The sequence below is a fragment of the Phocoena phocoena genome, chromosome 10 (assembly GCF_963924675.1).
Source record: "Phocoena phocoena chromosome 10, mPhoPho1.1, whole genome shotgun sequence".
NCBI classification, from domain to species: domain Eukaryota; kingdom Metazoa; phylum Chordata; class Mammalia; order Artiodactyla; family Phocoenidae; genus Phocoena; species Phocoena phocoena.
This window is the reverse complement of record NC_089228.1, coordinates 91,780,942-91,803,165: the sequence shown is the minus strand read 5'-3', so window position 1 is coordinate 91,803,165 and position 22,224 is coordinate 91,780,942. Positions and strand designations below refer to the sequence as shown.

Below are 22,224 nucleotides of genomic sequence, written 5' to 3'. Positions count from 1 at the left end.
CCCACACTGCTGGTGGGAGTGTAAAATGTTACAATCACTTTGGGGAAAACAGTTTGTCAGTTACTTAAAAAGTTAAATTCATATCATATAACCTCATAACTCCACTTCGAAGTATTTACCTTAAGAGAAATAACTATGTCTACAAGAAGGTTCAAGAATGTTCACAGCAGCTTTATTCACAATAGTCAGGAACAAAAGAATACATACTAACTATCAATATGAAGTTCTAGAACCAGCAAAACCATATATATATGATGGAACAAATGAGAATAGTGACTGTCCCTGGGGCAGGAGGCAATGGGCACTGACAGGGAAGGTGTATGAGTGAACTTTCTGGAGTGATGTAAATGTTTGACAGCTTGATAGGGGTTTGGGTTACACAGGTGGAAACATTTCTCCAGACTTCCCTGGTGGTCCAGTGGTTAAGAATCCATCTTGCAATGCAGGGGATGCCAGTTTGATCCCTGGTTGGGGAAACCAAGACCCCACATGCCATGGAGCAACTAAGCCCGTGCACCACAACTACTGAGCCTGCACTCTAGAGCCCGCAAGCCACAACTACTGAGCCCGCATGCCACAACTACCGAAGCCTGCACGCCTAGAGTCCATGCTCCACAACAAGAGAAGCCACCACAATGAGAAGTCACCACAATGAGAAGCCAGCGCACTGCAATGAAGAGTAGCCCTTGCTCACCGCAACTAGAGAAAGCCCGCGCAGCAACAAAGACCCAACGCAGCCAAAAATTTAAAAAAAAAAAAAAAAAAAAAAAGCCTGACAGCTTAACATACACACACACGCTTTTAAGTAACTGTTTCAATGGCAGATTATTCTTGTGCTGTGTCTCCCCAAACCGCACCCCTCCAGGGGACCTCCAGGTCTCCCCCTCACCACCACACCAAAGCTTTTAATAATAAACTTCAAGGTATTACGATGCTTCAGAACACATTAAGAGTACAACCCTAAAGATGTTTAAAAAAAAAAAAAAAAAAAGAGTACAACCCTACCTCCTCTTCTTGAGGTTCAGATGCCACAAAGCGTGTCCTCTCTCGCCTCATCTTCCCACCTCCACCACCTACTCCAGAAGACAAACCATTGGCTGCAGACACACTGAAATCTGGGTAAGAAAAGCCGCTAGGCAAAGAAAAAGAAAATTAAAACCAATGATGTATTACTCTGGTCCATAACTTGTTAACTAATTGAACACCAAAAAATTAGAACTGCTAACAACTGAGAAAATAAATGTTCAGCTGAATGTCATTTTAAAAGCTGACAGATTTGTGTGTGTGTGTGGTTTCTGTTTTTTTAACCTTCTTAATCTTCAAAAAGGCAGATACAAATCAAATACAGACCTTACAAATAAGTATAAAGAAGCTTCACTATAAAGATGACATTACCTTTCTCGCTGTTCTCTATTTTGTCCTGGTGTCATATTTTTTTCATATCCAGTCTAGGAAAGAATAAACACAATGTATTTACATGCTTGCTTATTTAATTTTCTTAACACCACCCTTCTATCTGTGAATTTTAATATTTGGAATCAGGAATTTGATGATTTTTTAGTTAGTGAATCCTAAAATCTGCAACCTATACCCTGTCTCCTGAATGATGACCAAGAGCTACAGTGTGATTATACACATAAACTGTCACTAAGCACAAACTGTCCTTTCAACAGAACAGCAGTGTACAAATTTAATACACTTACCAACCACAAAAATACTTTTACTTATCTCTCATTATGGCCTATTAAATGTGCAATCAAATTTACAAGGATATTCCTTTTGAAATGATTCTCTGCAACTTAAGAGTTCCTCTATCTAAAGGAATCAGGGTTCCTTGGAGAAATGGCTGATTACAGGGCTGGGGCTGAAAACTCACAAGATGAGCCTGGGTTGTTTTATAGTATCAAAAAGAAACTAAGTGCTTGAAAAATGATGGGGAAATATTAAAAGGACACACAGGAGCCAGTTCAAAGGCCAAATATGGGATAATATGAGCATCAAAATAAATAATGCTAATAAAAGATTATAATCTTATGAAGAATTCACGCTGACTTAAATAGAGAAATACACACAAAAATGAGAAAAGAAAACTTCCTACAGTAGAAAACCAACTTCATAAAGGTAGAAGAAATAGTGTAATTAGAAAACCACCATTTGGCATCTACAAATAATAGATTCAGGCAAATATCATCAATAATGCTAACACTGGTGAGTGAAAAAGATACTTATCCTCTAAAAGTTATCTTATTAATTACGAAAGGTAAAATAGTAACTTCACAGTGAAGAAACCCCACTGACGCCACCTTAACTAGTTATCACAGTGTCAGGAGTGGGACAAGCTGGTAGAGCGTGCCTCCTAATACGACACACTGAGAAGAGTTCAGACTCTATTCTGTGGTATTACTACCAAAAGTACCACACTGGAGTCTAATCATGAGGAGACGTCGAACACGCAGCTTACTTTACTCTTCAGAACTATCAAATGTTATGAAATACCAAAAAACAAACAAATAAAAAACCCTAAAAACCTGTTCTAGACTAAATGAGATAAAGAGATATGACAACTAAGTGCAAGACATGATCTTGCATTTTCTTTCTTTTGGGACAACTGGCATCTAAATAAAATCTGTAAATAATAGTACTGTACCGATGTCAAGTTTCTTTCTGGTTTGAGTAATTGTTCTGCAGTTATGTGTTTGTAGAAAACACAGAAAAACATGAAGGAAATGTAGTAAAATGTGGAGCTCTTAAGATTTTTCTTGCAAGTCCAAAATTATGCTCAAATCATTTTTTTAAAGTTTGATAAAGCAAATATAACAAAATGTTAAAGATTGGTGAGTCAAGTTAAAGGAAACGGGTAAATATTGTACTATCCTTTCAACTTTAGTTTGAAAATGTTAAAGAAATTGAGTAATGAAGATTGAATGAAATTAAACATAAACAAAGGCACAAATAGGAAGATGTTATGTAAATACAAAAAAATACACTTTACTTAAATGACACAGGAAAACAGACAAACCCAGGATACGAGACACATCATATAAGAACTGACCTGGCCTTTTCAAATACCAATGTGCCTAACAATTCCACTCCAAGCTATAAGACCCAAGAGAAACGAATACCTATGTCCACAAAAAACTTGCACACAAAAGTTCACAGCAGTATTTATTCATTACAGTTAAAAAGTGAAAACAACCCAAATGTCCCTCAACTGATGAATGGATAAACATGGTATATCCAAACAATGAAGTATTATTCAGCCATAAAAAGGACTGAAGTTCTAATATATGATGTGAACCTCAAAAACATAAGTGAAATAAGCCAAACACCAAGGACCACTTATTTTAAGATTTCATTTATATGAAATGTCCAGATAAGCAAACCTATAGAGACAGATTAGTGGTTGCCTAGGGCTTGAGGGGTAGAGGTGGAAAGTGACTACTAACGGATGTGAGATTTGGGTGAGGGGGAGGGGATGGTGATGAAAATGTTCTAAAATTGACTGTAGCGGTAGATGAACAACTGTGAATGTACTAAAACCACTGAACTGTAAACTTTAAATAAATAGGTGAATGGCAAGGTATGAGAATTATACCTCAATAAGGAAGTTATTTAAAAACAAAAACAATGTGGTGAGCATGAAGATTTGAGGTCTAGAAAGACAAAACCAAAAGTAATATGTGAAACCTGTTTGGATTCTGGCTCAAAAGCAGCCATAGGGAATTAATTCCCTTGCAGTCCGGTGGTTAGGACTCTGCGCTTTCACTGCCTGGGCCCTGGGTTCAATCTCTGGTTGGGGAACTAAGATCCCACAAGATGCATGGTATGGCAAAACAAACAAAAAAACCCCAAACAGCTATAAATAACATATGAATATGAACTACATATTAGATAATATTAGGAAGGAACTGACAGTAATTTGCTTAGACATGACAACATAGGAGATCTATACCAAAGTAGTTTGGGGTGAACAGTCATGGTATCTAAAATTTATTTTCAAATAGTTCAATCACATTAACAAAACACACAAATAAAGCTAGTGTGGCAAAATTATTTAATCTAAACAATGAATATATACTAGTGTTTACTAGTAAACACTAATTTAGGATTTGACCAAGGTGCCAACCATTTAAAGCCATACCAATTCGTAATCATCACTAATTCACAAACTTTATGCATTATCTAGTTGCTAGACTGCAGTAGTAAGTTACTGGTACTTTACATTACTTATTCTTATTCATTTTAATCGATATTCAAAGACTAGTGAAAATAAACACATACTCACACTGTGCTTTTTATCTATTCTTTGATTAGTCTTCCTTAATTCACCAGATGGGGTCAGAGATGGTTTAAAATAAACAGTTCGATTTGCTGCTATGGAAACTGGCTTTGGGGTCATGAGTCTCTGAACAGGGGGGTGTTGAGAGTCCACCTTACAGACAGGCAGAAATCAAAAGACAAACTTTTATTTTCATATATCAGCAATGCATATCTAAAAATTATTTGACAACAGCTAATGTAACCCAGAGACTATGAGTACTTCCTAGAGAAATACCCAGTGGGTGCAAACAAATACTAGGAGGAAAAACTGAAAGTAAAGAACCAAGGGTGTGTAGGGGTATTTATATTATTTATGTATGTGCTTATTTATTTAGACATATACCTACATATACACATATAATTTCAAAACAGTTTCACAGACTATTTTATTCTAGACTTAATGCCTTTTCACACACATGTGACACACACAAAATGGAAACTATTGCAGAGCATTTTGAATAATCTTTTACAAGATGAATTTCAAACATATGAACTGATTCATACATAAAACTGATAAACATACATATTATTCAAACATAAAACTGATTTTGCCACATTTTCCCCAAATTACTATCTACATTCTCTTCAGCTGTATTTTTTAACTAGCTATGAAAATATCTTAATTGCTAAAAAATGAGCAAATCTCTCTCCAAGTAAATTTTCTTCCTTTGTTATTTAAAAACCAAATCAAAACTCGTAAAATTTAAGTCTAATTAGTAAAGCACTGTGAAGAATTCCAAATCTTAAGATGAACTGACTTCATTATCTAAGTACACAAGTGTTTTGTCAACATTCTTTTGGTACACTGAAACACAGTAAAAATCCTGTTGGCGTAAGACGACTATAAAGCCAAGAGCTTCTACTCTGTCCGAAGACTAATACTATGAATACAGTCCTTTCACCCAGCAGCAGCTGTGAACAACACTGGTTTCCAGGGCAAAGCCCCTGTATAGTTACTAGCTCTTCCCTAAATCCTCATCACAAATGTGCTGATCCTATAATTCAATGAACAAGTCTGTTTTGTAGACTGTTCTGATTACAACCGTAAAACCTGAACTACAATACTGTATTCTGGTCTTTATACTTCGTAGCACCCATTACCAAAATTTTACTGATACTATACTCAACCATTAATAAAATTTTTATTGATGAGAACTTCTCTTATGGCACAATTTTTAAATTTTACGTCTTTTTAAGCAATCTGATATAAGTGAGTCTGAGAAAAGCAGTTAATGGCTTAAATTAATCCCATCACAGCAGCCAATAATGAATTCTCTCTTGCCTTATTACAAATGTCTGGGTACTACGGAAAACTGAGAAGCAATGCTATCCCAAGAAAAAACTCAATTAAGCTTTCAGAATTTCAGTAACAATATTATAATTTACCAATATATTGAATATAGTTACCACAATTAATTCAGAGATTTATGATAATTTTAATCAATTACTGCTGGGGGAACTTGGTATCATAATAACTGCTTTCACAAGTAATGATCTGGGAATCTGCTTCCCCTGAAGGATATTTAACTAGCCACAAATATAACTGACAAAAAATATACCTCTTTAACTCTAACTATCAAGCTTTTTTTTTCCCCACAGTAACGTCCAAAGCTAATTTTAACCAAATAGAATACACTAAAAAAGGTTATCAATGTATAATCTATATTATATTTTTTATTAGCTCTGCTATCTTGGAACAGTACATTGGCTGACTGACGGAAGATATGCCAACTAGAAATCCCATCACACATAACAAATTTGACATAATGTTTGTTTATGAGGAAAATTTACAAAGATAACTATGTTCAATGAGGGCTTTAGTTCACTGAACTTCTAATTAATAAAAACATCAAACTCCGTTCACTCCTACTTTCATTTATTAAAAGGTAAGAGTCACTCATAAAGGCTGACAGGAATATATAAAATAGATAACTAATAAGAACCTACTGTATAGCACAGGGAACTCTACTCTATACTCTGTAATGGCCTATATGGGAAAAGAATCTAAAAAATGAGTGGACATATGTATAACTGATTCACTTTGCTATACACCTGAAACTAACGAAACATTGTAAATCACCTATACCCCCCAAAAAATTTTTAAAATGTTAAAAAAAAAAAAAGACTGCCAGGATACTGAAGATGGAAATGCCAAATAACCAAGAAATATTCACTGAGCATCTACTACATATACAGCATGTGGTAAGGCCCTCACAAGAGGCTACAACGTCCAAGTAAAAAATCTATTTTTTCAAATATGTTCCCTAATGACTACCAATTAAAGTCAATTTGTATATTTCCCAACTTAAAAATAAATACAGGGCCTCCCTGGTGGCGCAGTGGTTGAGACTCCGCCTGCCGATGCAGGGGACACAGGTTCGTGCCCCGGTCCGGGAAGATCCCACGTGCCGCGGAGCAGCTAGGCCAAAGTTATAGTATCACCTGGATCAATTTATCCCTGATATTTAAATCAAAGAGCCATGGCCGCTGAGCCTGCGCGTCCTGGAGCCTGTGCTCCGCAACGGGAGAGGCCACAACAGTGAGAGGCCCGCGTAATGCACAATAAATAAATAAATACAACAAAACTGCCAATACCTTAGATAAATGCTAAAGAAGTCTTACCTTTTCCCTTCTGGCCTGAAAATTTGTGGTGGCATCTATCCCACTCCTATCAAGAGGCTGAAAAAATAAAACACTATTAGAATAGATGGGAAACTTTGAAAAAATATGACTCTCATCACCAATATATAAAAATATTATCTCCTAAAAAGATTTAAAAGTCAACTTACGGAATTCAGAGGAGAAGAAAAAACAGATGGAATTCTTTTTGCATCCTGTTAATGGTGAAATAACAAAATTAAGATTTTTCACTAAACTCAAATTCTGTTACACTCCTGAATTTGTGATTTAAAAAATTTACCACTAGAGGGCTTGACATCTTCTCTAAAGACTGCAATATCCTCCGGGCTGTTGAACTAGTCACACCGTAGGACTGTGCGTTCAGTTGCTTAGCTTTCATCTGTCTTCTGACTGGTGCCTATAATGTAAACCTTGAGTTATTTGTTGGAACCATAAACTCTAAAGCACATATTTCAGGCAATGAAAATATTTACAAAATAGAATGAATGTGAGAAGTGAAATAGGGTTAACTGTTAACAGCAACTTATCTCTGGGTGGTATCATTAAGCTCATGTTCAACGTTTTTTCTTTATGCCTTTATTGAAAATTCAATTCTCTGAGAAATTACTTTTACAATCAGATAAAAATGATAAAATAGCACATGCTACTCTAAAGACCAGTCAGCTATGTTAAATGTGAAAAATGAGACAACTGGTAAAATGTTATAGTATCACCTGGATCAATTTATCCCTGATATTTAAATCAAAAAACACTAATGAGAACTGCATTAGTATTAATTATTTTTGGTATTAAATGACTTCTAACTATAGTAACATCCAAGATAGCTAAACAAGACTGTAAACTTTTATTGAAATGGAAATTAAAAATTTTAAACTGACTTGTTTCTCAAATTTTAATATAAGAAAAATTTTAAATACTCAGGCTATTTCTTAATAAATGACTTTTAAACGTTCTTAAAACTGGAGTTAAGGAAAAATCCTTCTAAAGAATAAACATGTACCCTTTAACACACAAGCAATGTTTACAAATTCTAACAGAAACACTTCCTTTTGTCATGAACGCATTATAACATTCCAATAGCCAAATGACTACCACAAAACATCCAAGTGACTACCACAAATGTAGTCTGGAAATGCTTAATATAAAAAATATATATGCTCACAATCAAAATATAACTCAGTTTCTACAAATAGCTCATAATATCTGAAAACTTGAATCAAAATAACTACTTTAAATAAGTTTCTCTGATACCAATATTCATTTTATTTTCAGAGTAGCTGCAATATTCTACGTTAGTTTTATTAAGAACTTGGTGCACTGTTTAGGACTGCTGTTCAGGCCAGAGGCTTTGGCAAACATGAGGTAACATTAAAATCCTCGGGGAAAACATAACAGTCTGTCATTGGATTCTGCTGGTCACTGGCCTCTCAGGGCCTCAATTCACAAATCAATAAAATGGAACTGAATTAGAGAATCTTTAATATACCTCCCAGCTCTAACACCCTAGGAAAGGAATAGGAAATAGATTTAACCCCAAGTATCAATGATGAACAGTTGGAAGCTCATGCTGACAAGGATTCTAAGGGTATGTCAAGACTCAGCATTAAAAAGTATAGGATTTGATACAAGGAACAGAGGAGGAAGTAGCAGAAATATACTCTGACTTGGACTATTCCATGAATCACAGGCATGCTTCATCTTCTAATACACGCTGAACTATTTTAACTGTAAAAATTTTGTGAAAAAGGGTAATATGATCCAGTTTAAGCTCTAGAAAAAACTCCCTGTGTAACTCCAACATCCAGTTAACACTTTAAGTAACAAAATATTGCCCTTCATGAACAACACACTCAGAAATAAGACTCATAATTACTGTCAATTACATATAGAAGCATCCTCTACTTAGGAAAGAAACTACTCCTAAGGACAAGACACAATCTTCATATATACTTGTTTTGTGTCACTTCTGTATCATGGATTGTCATCTTCAAATGGATCTCCCTCTCCAAAAGTACCAAAAGCCTACAGGCTTAAAGTATTATTACACCTCCACCTTTAAAAGGTCAAAACCTGTAATGTAAGCACCATGACAACATACACGTGAAACTGGACTTTTATGATCAAGTAACTCTTGGGACAAAGCACAGAATGATGCAATTTACCTTAAATTGATGTTTTTAAAAAAATCAATCAATTTCCAATTGTTCTGTTAATGTATGTATGTAAATACAGCTGATTTTGTATGTTGACCTTTATTCTGTGACCTCGCTAAACTCATCTGTAAGTTCTGACCACTTTTTTTTTGGCGTTTCTTAAGGTTTTCTATGTAGATAAGCACGTTGTCTATGAACAGGAGTCATTTTTACTTCTTCCTTTCTAATCAGGGCGCCTTGTATCTCTGTATTCTTGCTGCGGCTAGGTCTTGCAGCACAACACTGATCAGTAGCGGTGACAGCAGACATCCTTGTTCTCTTCCTGATCTTAGGAAGAAAATACTAAGCTTTCACCATGAGTACGATGCTAGCCGAAGATTTTCCGTAGACAAAATTTATCAGGTTGAGTAGGTTCCCATCTATTCCCAGGTCACTGAAAATTTTTATCATGAATGGATGTTCGATTTTGTCAAATGTGTTTTATGTATCTGTGGAGATGTTCATTCAGTTTTTATTCTTTAGTTTGTTTCCATGGTAGATCACATTAATTTTCAAATGTTGAGCCAACCTTGCATTCCCAGGATAAACCCCACTTGATCATAATGTAGTATCCTTTTTATATATACTGGGTGCCTTGTGTAGGTAATTCAAGAGAAATACTGGTTTGTAGAGTTCTTGTAATGTCTTTGTCCGGTTTCATATCAGGGTAATGTTGGCCTCATAAATGTGTTGGGAAGTATGCCTTCCTATTGTATGGAAAAGTCTGTATAAAATTGGTATTATTTTTTTCTTAAATGTTTGGTAGAATTTTCCAGGGAAGCTATCTGGGCTTGAAGTTTTCTTTGGTGGAAAGTACTTTAACTATGAATTCAATTTACTGAATAGACTATTTGGGCTATTTATTGTTGACTAACACCAAATAACATAAAATACTTAGGTATACATCCAACAAAATATGTGCAAGGTCTGCGTGGTGAATACTACAAAACGCTGATGAAAGAAATAAAAAGACCTATATAATGGAGAGACATACTGTGTTCACTGACTGGAAGACTCCATTTTGTTAAGATGCATATTCTCCCCAAATTGATCTTTAGATTCAATGCAATCACAATCAGAATCCCAGCAGATTTGTGGAAACTGATAAGGTAATTCTAAAATTATGAAAAAATAAAGGAACTAGGAAAGCCAAAACAATCTTGGGCGGGGACAGGGGGGTTTGGAAGACTCAGATTACTTGATTTCAAGACTTAATGTAAAGGTATAGTAATCAAGACAAAAGGACAGTGTTGACAAAAGATAGGTGTATATATATATACGTGCACGCGGACACACACACACATCAATGGAAAAGAACACAAAGTCCAGAAATAGAGCCACATATATGGTCAATTGATTTTCATAAAAGGTGCAAAGGCAATTCAATGGAGAAAACAGTCTTATCAACAAACAGGACTAGAAAAAATGAAAACCTGTATGTTAAAAAAATGAATCTTGATCCACACCTCATACCACACACAAACATTTTACCTCAAAATGAATCACAGATCTAAATTAAAACCTAAAACTATAAAGCTTCTAAAAGAAAACAGAAGAAAGCCTCTGTGACCTTGGGTTAGGCAAAAATTTCTTAGATATGATACCAAAAGCATGAACCATAAAAGGAAGAAAAAATATGCTGAATGTCATCAAAAGTAAAAACTTCTCTTGACAAGATATTGTTCAGACAAGCCAGAGAATGGGAGAAAATATTTGCAAAACATATACCTAATAAAGGACTTACATCCTGAATAATGAACTCTCAAAACTCACTAATAAGAAAAATTTTTTTAAAAATGGGCAAAAGGGACAGACAAAATAGGTGAAGGGGATTCATAGGTGTACACTTCAGCTATAAAATAAATAAGTCACAGGGATGTAATGTACACACAGGGAATATAGTCAGTAATATTTTAACAACTTTGTATGGTGATGGATGGTAACTGGTCTTAATGCAGTTGTTTCATAATGTATAAAAATATCAAATCACTATGTTGCACATCTAAAACTAATATTCTATATTAATTATAACTCAGTGAAAAATGTTTTTCGATTTTTTTTTAATGGGCAGTAAGATTTGAATTAGGTACTTCACCTAAGATATACTGATGGTAAATAAGCACATGAAGATGCCCAACATCATTTAATCATTAGGGAAATGCAAAACCACAGTGAGTTGGAGTTATCACTACATGCCTACTAGAATGCCTGAAATAAACAAAACACTGATGATAAAAAATGCTGACCAGAACACACTTATAACACTGGTGAGAATGCAAAGTGGTAGCAGCCACTTTGGAAAACACTTTCATGGTTTATTATAAAATTAATGTATATTGACCATCTGACTCAGCAGTCCAACTTCTAGGTATTTACCCAAGAGAAATGAAAATTAATGTTTACAGCAGCTTTACTCACAATGGACAAAAATTAGAAACAACCCAAGCATCCTTTCACTGGTGAGCAGATAAACAATAACTCAGCAATAAAAAGGAACTATTGATATATGCAAATACAGAGACTGATCTTAAATACATTATGCTAAGCTGAATAAGCCACATTCAGAAAACTACACAGTATGTGATTAAGTTTATGACATCCTGGGAAAAAACAAAACTACAGGGAAAGAAAACAGATCAGTGGTTGCCAAGAGGTAGAAGTAGGAAGAAGGGTGCACCGACCTCCGCGTTAGGCTGCGCGGCCTAGGCCTCAGCGGGCCGCTCACCACCTGCTTTCTCCGCAGCCCGCCCCTGGGGTCACTCGCTCACAGGCGCGGGGCCCTCATCAGGGCGAGAGCACCCCCCCACACACACCGCTGCGGGCCCGGGGGTGGGAGACCCGGGGGACACGGACACTGGTGGGTGGTTCGGTGTAATTAGCGCGGGCCGCGCGCAATGGAGCAAGCGAGGGGGGAAGGGAAAAGAGGAGAGAGTGCGAGGGCGATTTAAAAAAAAAAAAAAAGAATTTAGGAAAAGGAAACGGGCCGCAGAGACAGGCCGACTGTCTGTCTGTCTGCCTGCCCGCCCCTGGTGCCCCGGCTTCCCAGCCCCCGCCGCAGTCAGAAGTTCACACAAAATGGCGGCTCGGGCCCGGACGTGCCAAGAGGCTGAGGCGGAAGGAAGGGCGAGGTGGGAGGGGGAACTGGGAGGTGGAGGCGGCGACACGAGGAGAGAGGCAGACGGCTCTCCCGAAGGGCCGCGGAAAGAGCCGAAGGGAGAGAGTGAGGCATAGAAAAGAAAAAAAAAAGAAAAAGAAGAGGAGTAGGAAGAAGGGCTGACTACAGAGATACACAACGTAATATTCTGGGGTGAAGGAAATGTTTATTCAGTATTTTGATTGCAGAAGTGGTTACTCAACTGTATGTGTTTAGTTAAAATTCAAATACTGTGGAAAGGGTAAATTTTACATGTAAATTATACCTCAATTTTTTAAAAAAGGAATTAATCATCATACTTCCTAAAACACACACACACACACACACACACACACACACACACACACACACACACACACAGACTTCCCTGGTGGTGCAGTGGTTAAGGATCTGCCTGCTAATAATGCAGGCAACACAGGTTTGAGCCCTGGTCTGGGAAGATCCCACATGCCATGGAGCATCTAAGCCTGTGCGCCACAACTACAGAGCCTGCACTCTAGAGCCTGCGAGTCACAACTACTGAGCCCGCGTGCCTAGAGCCCATGCTCTGCAACAAGAGAAGCCACCGCAGCGGGAAGCCCGTGCACCGCAACCAAGAGTAGCCCCCACTCGCCGCAACTAGAAAAAGCCCGCGCTCAGCAACAAAGACCAAACGCAGCCAAAAAATACATAAATTTAAAAAAAAGAATCCACCTGCCAATGCGGCAGACACAGGTTCGCTCCCTGGCTGGGGAAGATCCCACATGCCACAGAGCACCTAAGCCCATGCACCACAACTACTGAGCCTGCACTCTAGAGCCCGCAAGCCACAACTACTGAGCCTGCATTCCACAACTACAGAAACCCGCACACTCTAGGGCCCACATGCCACAATTACTGAGGCCACGTGCTGCAACTACTGAAGCCCACGCACATAGAACCCATGTTCCGCAACAAGAGAAGTCCACATACCGCAACTAGAGAAAGCCCGCGTGCAGCAACAAAAACCCAACACAGCCATAAATGAATGAATGAATGAATGAATGAGTGAATGAATGAATAAATAAATCACAAATAATGTATAAAATGTTCCCTTAGGTCTCAAATAATATTAATATAACCCCTAAATGAAAAGAATGTAATCCAGAGTTCTATCAGTTCACCAAAGAATAACTAAACCAAAACTCTATTTGAGTGCCAAGTTACTTACTGATTATTAAAAAAAAATGGTTACGAATCCTCCTCCTATTCAAACCAACCTGATAGGGTGTGTTTTGTAGTTTAGACTGTCTTACAGCAGCTGCTGCCCCACCATAGGTCGTTTTTCCAGGGTAAAAAGGAGAATCTCCAAGCTGACTTGTTTTAAGAACTGAAGAATTCCCAAGTGACTGCACAAAAACATAATGATAAATTATAAGCAATAAACACTCAAAACTAACATGGTTAAATCACATTAAATTGGTACTCACAGGAGAAAGTGTTCCAAAGACAGACAAGTTGAATGCTGGTTTTTTTGAGCTGGTGGCAGTGTGCTGTGAGAGTGAATGAGAACGTTCAGCCTCTGGGGACCACAGAGGTGGCACTGAAGTGTTCTTTGAAACAGCTATATCTGAAAGAAAAATATGCAATTCATAGTAATGCCACTAATTACAAGGCCTGTATTTTTATAAATTGAAAATGACAACCAAGTTAGAAAAAATTATCCCATGAAATTTATTTTTACTACCAAAATTATATACTACCAAATGCCAAGAATACCTTTATCAGAAGCTCTTGAAGAAAAACCACTGGTGGTTGAGATGTTATCATCATCATGCTGAGAGGTAGAATCTTTAATTTCCTTTACGAGGGAAAATCCAGAACTGCCAATTGGGAATGCCGAAGATGTGGAGGGCTGACAGTGTAACGCAGGAGATTCCAACATGGAGAAATTCAGATGGCTCCGATGAAGAGAAGGCCTTGTTAATACATCTGGATAATTTGAAGCAGTACTAGTTGTTGAGGGTTCTTAAAAGAAAAGCATTAATATTATGAATACTCAACTCAGAAAAAGCAATATACTGTCAAAACAAAACAGTGTTTGTTTCAAGAAAATATACTGTATAATAAATATAGCTTCAATTCAAAACACTGAAGCCTCCCGTAAGCCCAGTTTAAAATATTCTTTAGCCAAACAAAGTTTCAACTAACTGAAATTTACCTAACCTAGTGTCAAAATATACTTCATTATCAAATACACTTCTAAAAATACAAGCTTCTTGATTTCCCTTGAATTGGTATTATAAAATGTGCTCAATAAAAAAGAAAAAAACAATAAAATCTGCTCATGGAAAAATAAAAGCAAAGAAGCTATATAAGAAAGTCATAAAACAAAAAGGTAAGTCCATCCCTCCAGAAACAACCCCTATTAAATTTGTATATCCTCTAATGGAATACTATTCAGTCAATGAAAAAAGAATGAAATTTTGCCATTTTGCATCAACATGGATGGACATGGAGAGTATCAGAAAGTATTATGCTTAGTGAAATAAGTCAGCAAATGGCAAGCAGTGTATGATATCACTTACATGAGGAATCTAAAAAATAGAACTAATGAATATTACAAAAAAGAAACAGACTCCCAAATACAGAGAACGAACTAGTAGTTACCAGTGGAGAGAGAGAAGTGGGTGGGCACCAGACAGGGGTAGGGATAGTGAGAGATACAAACTACTACATATAAATGTATAAGCTACAAGGACATATTTATTGTACAGCACAGGGAAAACAAGCGATATTTTACAATAACAATAAAGGGAGAATAACCTTTAAAAACTGTGAATCACTATGTTGTACATCTGAAACATATAATACTGTAAATCAATTATATCTCAAAAAAATTTGTATATCCTCTCAGACATTCTGTATGCATACACATTTTCCCTAATCACATAATCATGCTTATGCATTATGTTCTGTGACTTGTTTTTTTCATTTATCATATAATTTTGTCTCCACATACAGAGCACATTCCATGTGAAGACCACATTCTATTTTATCAGACTGATTTAGCATCATTATTTATGTAATTGTTTTCTCAATATTCTATCAAACATACAAGCACTTATATTTGCAGACTTTGTATTCTTTTTGGATAAATCCATGGTTCTTTAAATATGTAAGAGAAACATGAGGAGAAATTATTTAAGAAATATGCCTAAGTGACCCACAAAAAATCTGACTCAGTAAGTCTGAAATTGGGCCCATAAAGCAGCCTAAGTACTGCAAGGTATCCTCAGAATCAATGGATAAACAATAATTTGTGGAACCACCCTGTCCTACTGGATCAGAGTACATGCTCACTTTTGCTTATGAGAGATACTGTGGATCCAAAGGTTTTCTGTTAAGCTATACTGCATAAATAGTAAATGACAATGTATATTTCCCCCATGCTCTCCAATACTGGATAATAATAACCTTTTCTGATTTCTGTCAATCTACTGTGTCCAGTGGCATCATTACTATCTGCATTTATTTAAATGACATATTGAGCACCCTTCCCTATTCATTAGTCATTTATATTTCTTCTGTTAACTGCTCATTGATATAGTTTATCTTGCTAATAAAACTAGTCCAAACTAGTTTCTTTTTGATCAGTAAGATTAGTGTGACATGATCTGAAATATCACAACTAATTTTTTTCACTGTTGGTTGAAACCATTATTTTTTTGATGGTGTCCTTTGTAATACAGAAAATAATATGTATTTTTACAGAGACTTCTACCATTCCAAGACTAAGAAATAAAAAATTTTACTCTCTTCTTTTTGGTAGTATTGCTTTTATTTCAATATAATGTTTAATCTTGATTCCATATGGAATCAGTTACGATGAAGTACTGAGGGAATGATTTAGCTTCATTGTTTTCCAAATGGTTAGTCTGTTTATATTCTAAAATAATCTTCTTAAGTAAGCCATCTTTTCCTCACTGATCGAGAAGCCACCACTACCACATAGTAAATTCTAGGAGGCCTTCCCCAACGATATATATCTATACCAGTACCATAATGTTTTAAATCCTATAGCTTTATAACACATTTAATACCTGTAAAAGTTACTCTGACTTACATCACATTTCCCTTACTCTTTTTCAGGATTTCTCTATTCATTTTCTGGTGTATTTTTAAGAACTTTAGAATCATTTGTGAAGTTTCCAAAAGACTCTCTTCCAGTTAGGCTGGAATAAGTGAGGCCCTAGACTAGCCCTTCTTACTGTAAGTAACTATAAAAGTGGACAATATATATGAGGTTAGTAACTTTCAGACAACAGAAAACGGACAAGAAAAACTCACAGTGAGCCCTATCACTACCCAGCTGTCTAGGAACATTTCCAGACCTGGCAGAGAGAGTTGGAGTCAAAGCAAAATACAGTAGGCAGAAATCAGAATTAAGGGCATTGAACAGTAGAAAACTACGCAGGAAGGGGCCTCCAGAAGTCTACACAGGAGTGTCCAGAGCGTGGACGGGCTATACACACGCAGAGCAAGACCACCTAAGGCTTACCAAATAGCAGCTGCTATGAAACTGAGAAAACAGCTACTAGAAGGTTGATCAGTGCTAGGGGAAAAAAGCAGTGCTGAGGACAGTGAAGTTCCAAGACTGCCAGAATTTAGAGGCCCCATAAACACCTCCTTAAATAACCCTGGCATTCAGCTGAGATACCAGAAGAGCTTTCCCTTGAGACTAAGGGCCATGTCCTAGAACAAGACCTGCTGTAAACCCACCTAAAAAACCACAGAGGAGACAGAGTTTGAAAAAGCCACAGAGGAGACAGAGTTTGGAGGCTAAATCCTGCCACCTTAGGGGACTTAACACACACCTTAGATTTTCCACAGATGGACATTAATAAAACATAAAACTATATAAGAGTTCAAAATGATCATTCAGTAACAACTGCTTGCTGAAACAAGAATCAATACTTCTCAGAGGAAGACAACAGAACCCAGAATCTCCATCCATATTCTACAAAATAATTTAGTCAAAAATCACTTGAAAAATCACATTTTAAAAAATGCTTCTATTGTTTCACCATGACACATGATTTCTGGCCTGTGGATGACTGACATATTAAGCAGTGGTTTCCATATTCCAAGTAGAAATAAAGAACAATAGATTTGCCATATATATGAAAAACTAACAGCTAACATCATACCTAATGGTGAAAGACTGATTTTCCTCCAAGACCAGGAATAAGATAAGAATGCCTGCATTCCCCACTTCTATTTAACACAGGATTGGAAACTCTAGCTACAGTAATAAGGCAAGAAAAAGAAACTAAATTCATCCAAATTGGACGGGAAGAAGTAAAATTATGTTTTCAAATGATATATCTTATACACAGAAATCCCTAAATATTCACCAAAAAAAAAAGTGTTAGAATAAACAAATTCGGCAAAGTAGCAGAATACAAAATCAACATACAGGGCTTCCCTGGTGGCGCAGTAGTTGGGAGTCCGCCTGCCAATGCAGGGGACACGGGTTTGTGCCCTGGTCCGGGAAGATCCCACATGCCGCGGAGCAGCTAGGCTCGTGAGCCATGGCCACTGAGCCTGCGCGTCCAGCGCCTGTGCTCCGCGACGGGAGAGGCCATAACAGTGAGGCCCGCGTACCACAAAAAAAAAAAAAAAAAAAAAAAAAAAATCAACATACAAAAATCAGTTTTGTTTCTATACACTAACAATGAACAATCTAAAAAGTAAATAGAGAAAATGATTGCATTATTAATAGCTTCAAAAAGAATAAAACACTTAGGAATTAACTAAGGAAGGAAGTGAAAGACTTGCATGATGAAAACTACAAAACATTGCTGAAAGAAATTTAAGAAGATGTAATAAATGGAAAGACATTCCACGTTCTTAGGTTGGAAGACCTAATGTTAAAATGTCAATACTACCCAAAGTGATCTGCAGATTCAATGCAATTCCTTTAAAAAAACCAATGACTTTTTTTGACAAAATAGAAAAATTCATCCTAAAGTTCTTATGGAATCTCAAGGGACCACTTATAACCAAGATAATCTTGAAAAAGAACAACATTGGAGATCTCACACTTCCTCATTTCAAAAACTTATTTTCAAACAGTAATCAAAAGTATGCTGCTGGCATAAAGACAGACAGACCAATGGAAAAGAACAGAGAACCCAGAAATAAACCCTTGCATACATGGTCAAATGATCCTTGACACAGTGCCAAGACCAATCAATGAATGGGGAAAGGACAGTCTCTTCCACAAATAATCTTGGGAAAACTGGATACCCACAGGCAAAAGAAGGAAACTGGACCGTTATCTTACACTATATACAAAAATAAACCCAAACTGTTTTAAAGACCTAACGTAAGACCCCAAACTATAAAACTTATAGGAAAAAAAACAGAGAAAAGCTTCAAGACATTAGTCTTGGCAGTGATTTCTTAGATATGACAGGCAACAAAAGAAAAAAGACATGTGGGACTATATAAAACTTTAAAACTTTTGTGCACTAAGACACAATCAAGAATAAAAAGGCAACTTACAGAATGGTAGAAAATGTTTGCAAATCATATATATGATAAGGGGTTAATATCTAGAACACATAAAAGACTCCTATAACTCAATAACAACAAATCAAATAACCTGATTAAAAACTGGGCAAAGGACTTGAACAGACATTTCTCCAAAGATGATATACAAACAACCAAAAGCATACGAAAAGATGCTCAGCACCACTAATCATCAGAAACAAGCAAATGAAAACCACAGTGAGATATCACTTCACACTCATTAGGACGGCTACTATCAGAAGAAAAGAAAGTAATGTCGGCATGGATGTGGAGAAGCTAGAAACCTTGTGCACTGTTGAGAGGAAATGTAAAATGGGTGTGGTCATTGTGGAAAACAGTATGGTGGTTCCTCAAAAAATTAAAAATAGAATTACCATGTGACCCAGCAATTCCACTTCTGGGTATATATCCAAAAGAACTGAAAGCAGAGTCTCAAAGAGATGTGTACAACCATGTTTCTAACAGCATTATTCACAAGAGCCAAAGGTGGAAGTAACGTTAAGCGTCCATCAACAGATGAATGAATAAATAAATGTGGTAAATACATACAGTGAATGTTCTTCAGCCTTAAAACGGAAATAAATTCTGATATATGCTACAATGATGTGAATGAACTTTGAAGACATTCTGCTAAGCGAAATAAGTCAGTCACAAAAGATTAAATACTGTATGATTCTGCTCATATAAGGTACGTAGTCAAAGTCATAGAGAAACTACAGTGGTGTTTGCCAGGGGCAGGGGGGAGGGGGAATGGGGAATTAGAATTTAATGTATATGTAATAATTTCTTATCAAGCTTGCTCAAGTTAAGACAGAAACTGGCTGGAGCTTCGAAATCTACTGGTATCAGCATTTAAACCTATTGGCATCTAAAGATTATCATATTTCAATTTCTCTGCAGTCAGGATTCATACACATACAGGCTGAAATGTTTCTTAGAGTATTAAGTATTCTAACTTTGTAGTACGTTATATCCTAAAAGTGCTTTTTACTTACCCATTCTCTCATCCCTACAGCAGTTTATCCTATAGGATAAAAGTGATAGGACAACTTTCTAGATATTGGCAGACATTTACTAAATCTAGTATATACAGAAGCTATAGAGAAAAAAGAAATCTAGTAAGATATACTTCTACTGGAAGGTATGCTGCTAATAGCAATGCCAGTTTTTTATATTTACAGAGCTTCCTTAACCTCCAAATCAGGCCCAATAAAGGATGCAGTTTGGGATAATAAGGCTAAATAAGGCCACATCATCTACAGATTCACATCAGCCATAAATGCCCAGTTTCTAAGAGTACACCTATGATCACATAGTATCGATCAGCCAATGTAGTCTACAACTTCAATCTACTGCTGACTAGCAAACTAAACATGCCATTGTGGGGCTCTCAGAGGCCTGAACTCTTACTGAATCAATAAAAATCTAACAGGTACATTATTTGAGGCTCTTCTCACTGATCCATTTCATTACCCTAGCAGAAGAAATCTAGACACCTAATGGCTCACCATCATTAAGACAGTCAGTACAAGGAGTTACCTATAAGCAGACAGTTGCAGACAACAGATCTGAAAGGGGCCACAGATTCTATAACTGTCATACTGCACTGTGCTATCTGAAGAATGTCCTATACTCTCCAGCTCCAGTTACTATTAATACAAAAGTTACAGTGGTAAAATTACTATTTAGTAAACAACACTCAGGACTGTTATATCTAAATTATTTTAAGCTTTTGATAATTTTACACTACTTTAAAAGCAAGTATATCTAAGTTGTTTTCTGTTTTTGTTTTTTTTGTGGTATGCGGGCCTCTCACTGTTGTGGCCTCTCCTGTTGCTGAGCACAGGCTCCGGACGCGCAGGCTCAGCGGCCATGGCTCACGGGCCCAGCTGCTCCGCGGCATGTGGGATCTTCCCAGACCGGGGCACAAACCCGTGTCCCCCGCATCGGCAGGCGGACTCTGAACCACTGCGCCACCAGGGAAGCCCTCTAAGTTGTTCTGAGAATGCATTATCAAATTTAAGAGTAATGTTTCACAGAGTAAACATAAACTGATTTGCTACATCTAGTAAGATCTATATTCACCATACTGGGGAGTTATCAACAGTACTGTAGTCACACATTATGTGACTGCAACTATTGAATAAATACTTTGAGAAAGGTGGAGGCAGATTGTGAGAAGAGAACTGCCTGGAACATACAGATTTTAAGATAGGAGCAGGAGTCAGCTCTTAGACAAGACAGAGGAAAAATGCCATTAAGTTTTTGAAGTTAGTATCAGAAAGCTGTTCACAATTTGCTTCTAAATAATCAGGGGAGTTAGACGGAGAAGGTAGGTGAATAGATGTGGGAATAAAGAAAACAAAGTCAGCCATAAGCTCGTTGTCTTTGAAGCTGGGTAACAGGTACATGGAGGTTCATTGTACTATCCTCCTTACTTTTGTAGTTTGAAAATTTCCACAATAATTTAAATTTAGAAGTTATTCACAAAGGTGTGTGTAATATACACATAACAGAAAAGCTACCTTACAAACCTAATAATATAATGAATAAAATCCAAGTTGGAATTAACCTTGGCAGACCACTGAATTAATTCCATAATTTCAATGAAAATACAAACAGAAAAGAACTTTACAGATATAAAATGAGAAACGCCATTAATCTCACACCTGAATTAAATTCTTCAAGTTAGTTAATCCCCACAAGCATACTCATTAGGATGCAAAAGAAGGTTTCAGTCACTGTAGATATATGCTGCTGCACACTAAAAGTCTCCAGTCAAAAGAAAGAAAGCAGCTGTGGTCCCATTTGATGTCCAGGAAAGAGAACAATATAGAAGCAGTCACCTTAGAGATCTACCAAATAAAACCTCAAGATGGTTGCTGGTAATATATTAGAAAGAAATCTTGAACAGTACAGATATTAAAACTCCCTAAGTTACTCTAATAAAAATAAGCAAGGATTTGAAGACTAAGCCAAACTGAATATCACTAAGAAAACTTAGATTTGCCATTTCTCCCAAGTAGGAATCACTCTTTCAGCCCATTTCACCCTCACTAGTTTTCCCTTATAAGCAAATCAGGCAGGAAAATAAGTTACTAAGTATACCAAAATTAATAGGCACATATCCACATCAATTATTTAGGCAAGACAAGATTTCAGAGTTCAAAAACATTTTTATAATTATACGTAAGTCAAAACATGTAGTGAAAGAAAAAATATATAAACTGAAAGAAACATATACTTGAGGGATAAAGTGGACTTCATCAAAATTTAAAATTTTGTGCTTCAAAGGACACCATCAAGAAGCCAGAATAGGAGAAAATACTTGCAAATCATATACAGAGCTTATATCCAGAGTAT

At 36.6% G+C, this 22,224-nt stretch overlaps 1 protein-coding gene across 2 annotated transcripts in view; it reads right to left on the bottom strand.

Annotated features, from left to right (window-relative positions):
• NUP153 (nucleoporin 153) overlaps window positions 1-22,224 on the bottom strand; it is a 76,099-nt gene that overhangs the window by 32,277 nt on the left and 21,598 nt on the right. For both annotated transcript variants that reach the window (XM_065885289.1, XM_065885290.1), the window contains exons 3-11: window positions 14,044-14,292; window positions 13,755-13,894; window positions 13,545-13,673; window positions 7,241-7,357; window positions 7,110-7,154; window positions 6,943-6,999; window positions 4,286-4,432; window positions 1,396-1,448; window positions 1,006-1,132 (exon numbers count right to left, since the gene is read on the bottom strand). In XM_065885289.1, the coding sequence (XP_065741361.1) occupies window positions 1,006-1,132; window positions 1,396-1,448; window positions 4,286-4,432; window positions 6,943-6,999; window positions 7,110-7,154; window positions 7,241-7,357; window positions 13,545-13,673; window positions 13,755-13,894; window positions 14,044-14,292 (1,064 nt within the window). The remainder of the gene's footprint in view (window positions 1-1,005; window positions 1,133-1,395; window positions 1,449-4,285; window positions 4,433-6,942; window positions 7,000-7,109; window positions 7,155-7,240; window positions 7,358-13,544; window positions 13,674-13,754; window positions 13,895-14,043; window positions 14,293-22,224) is intronic.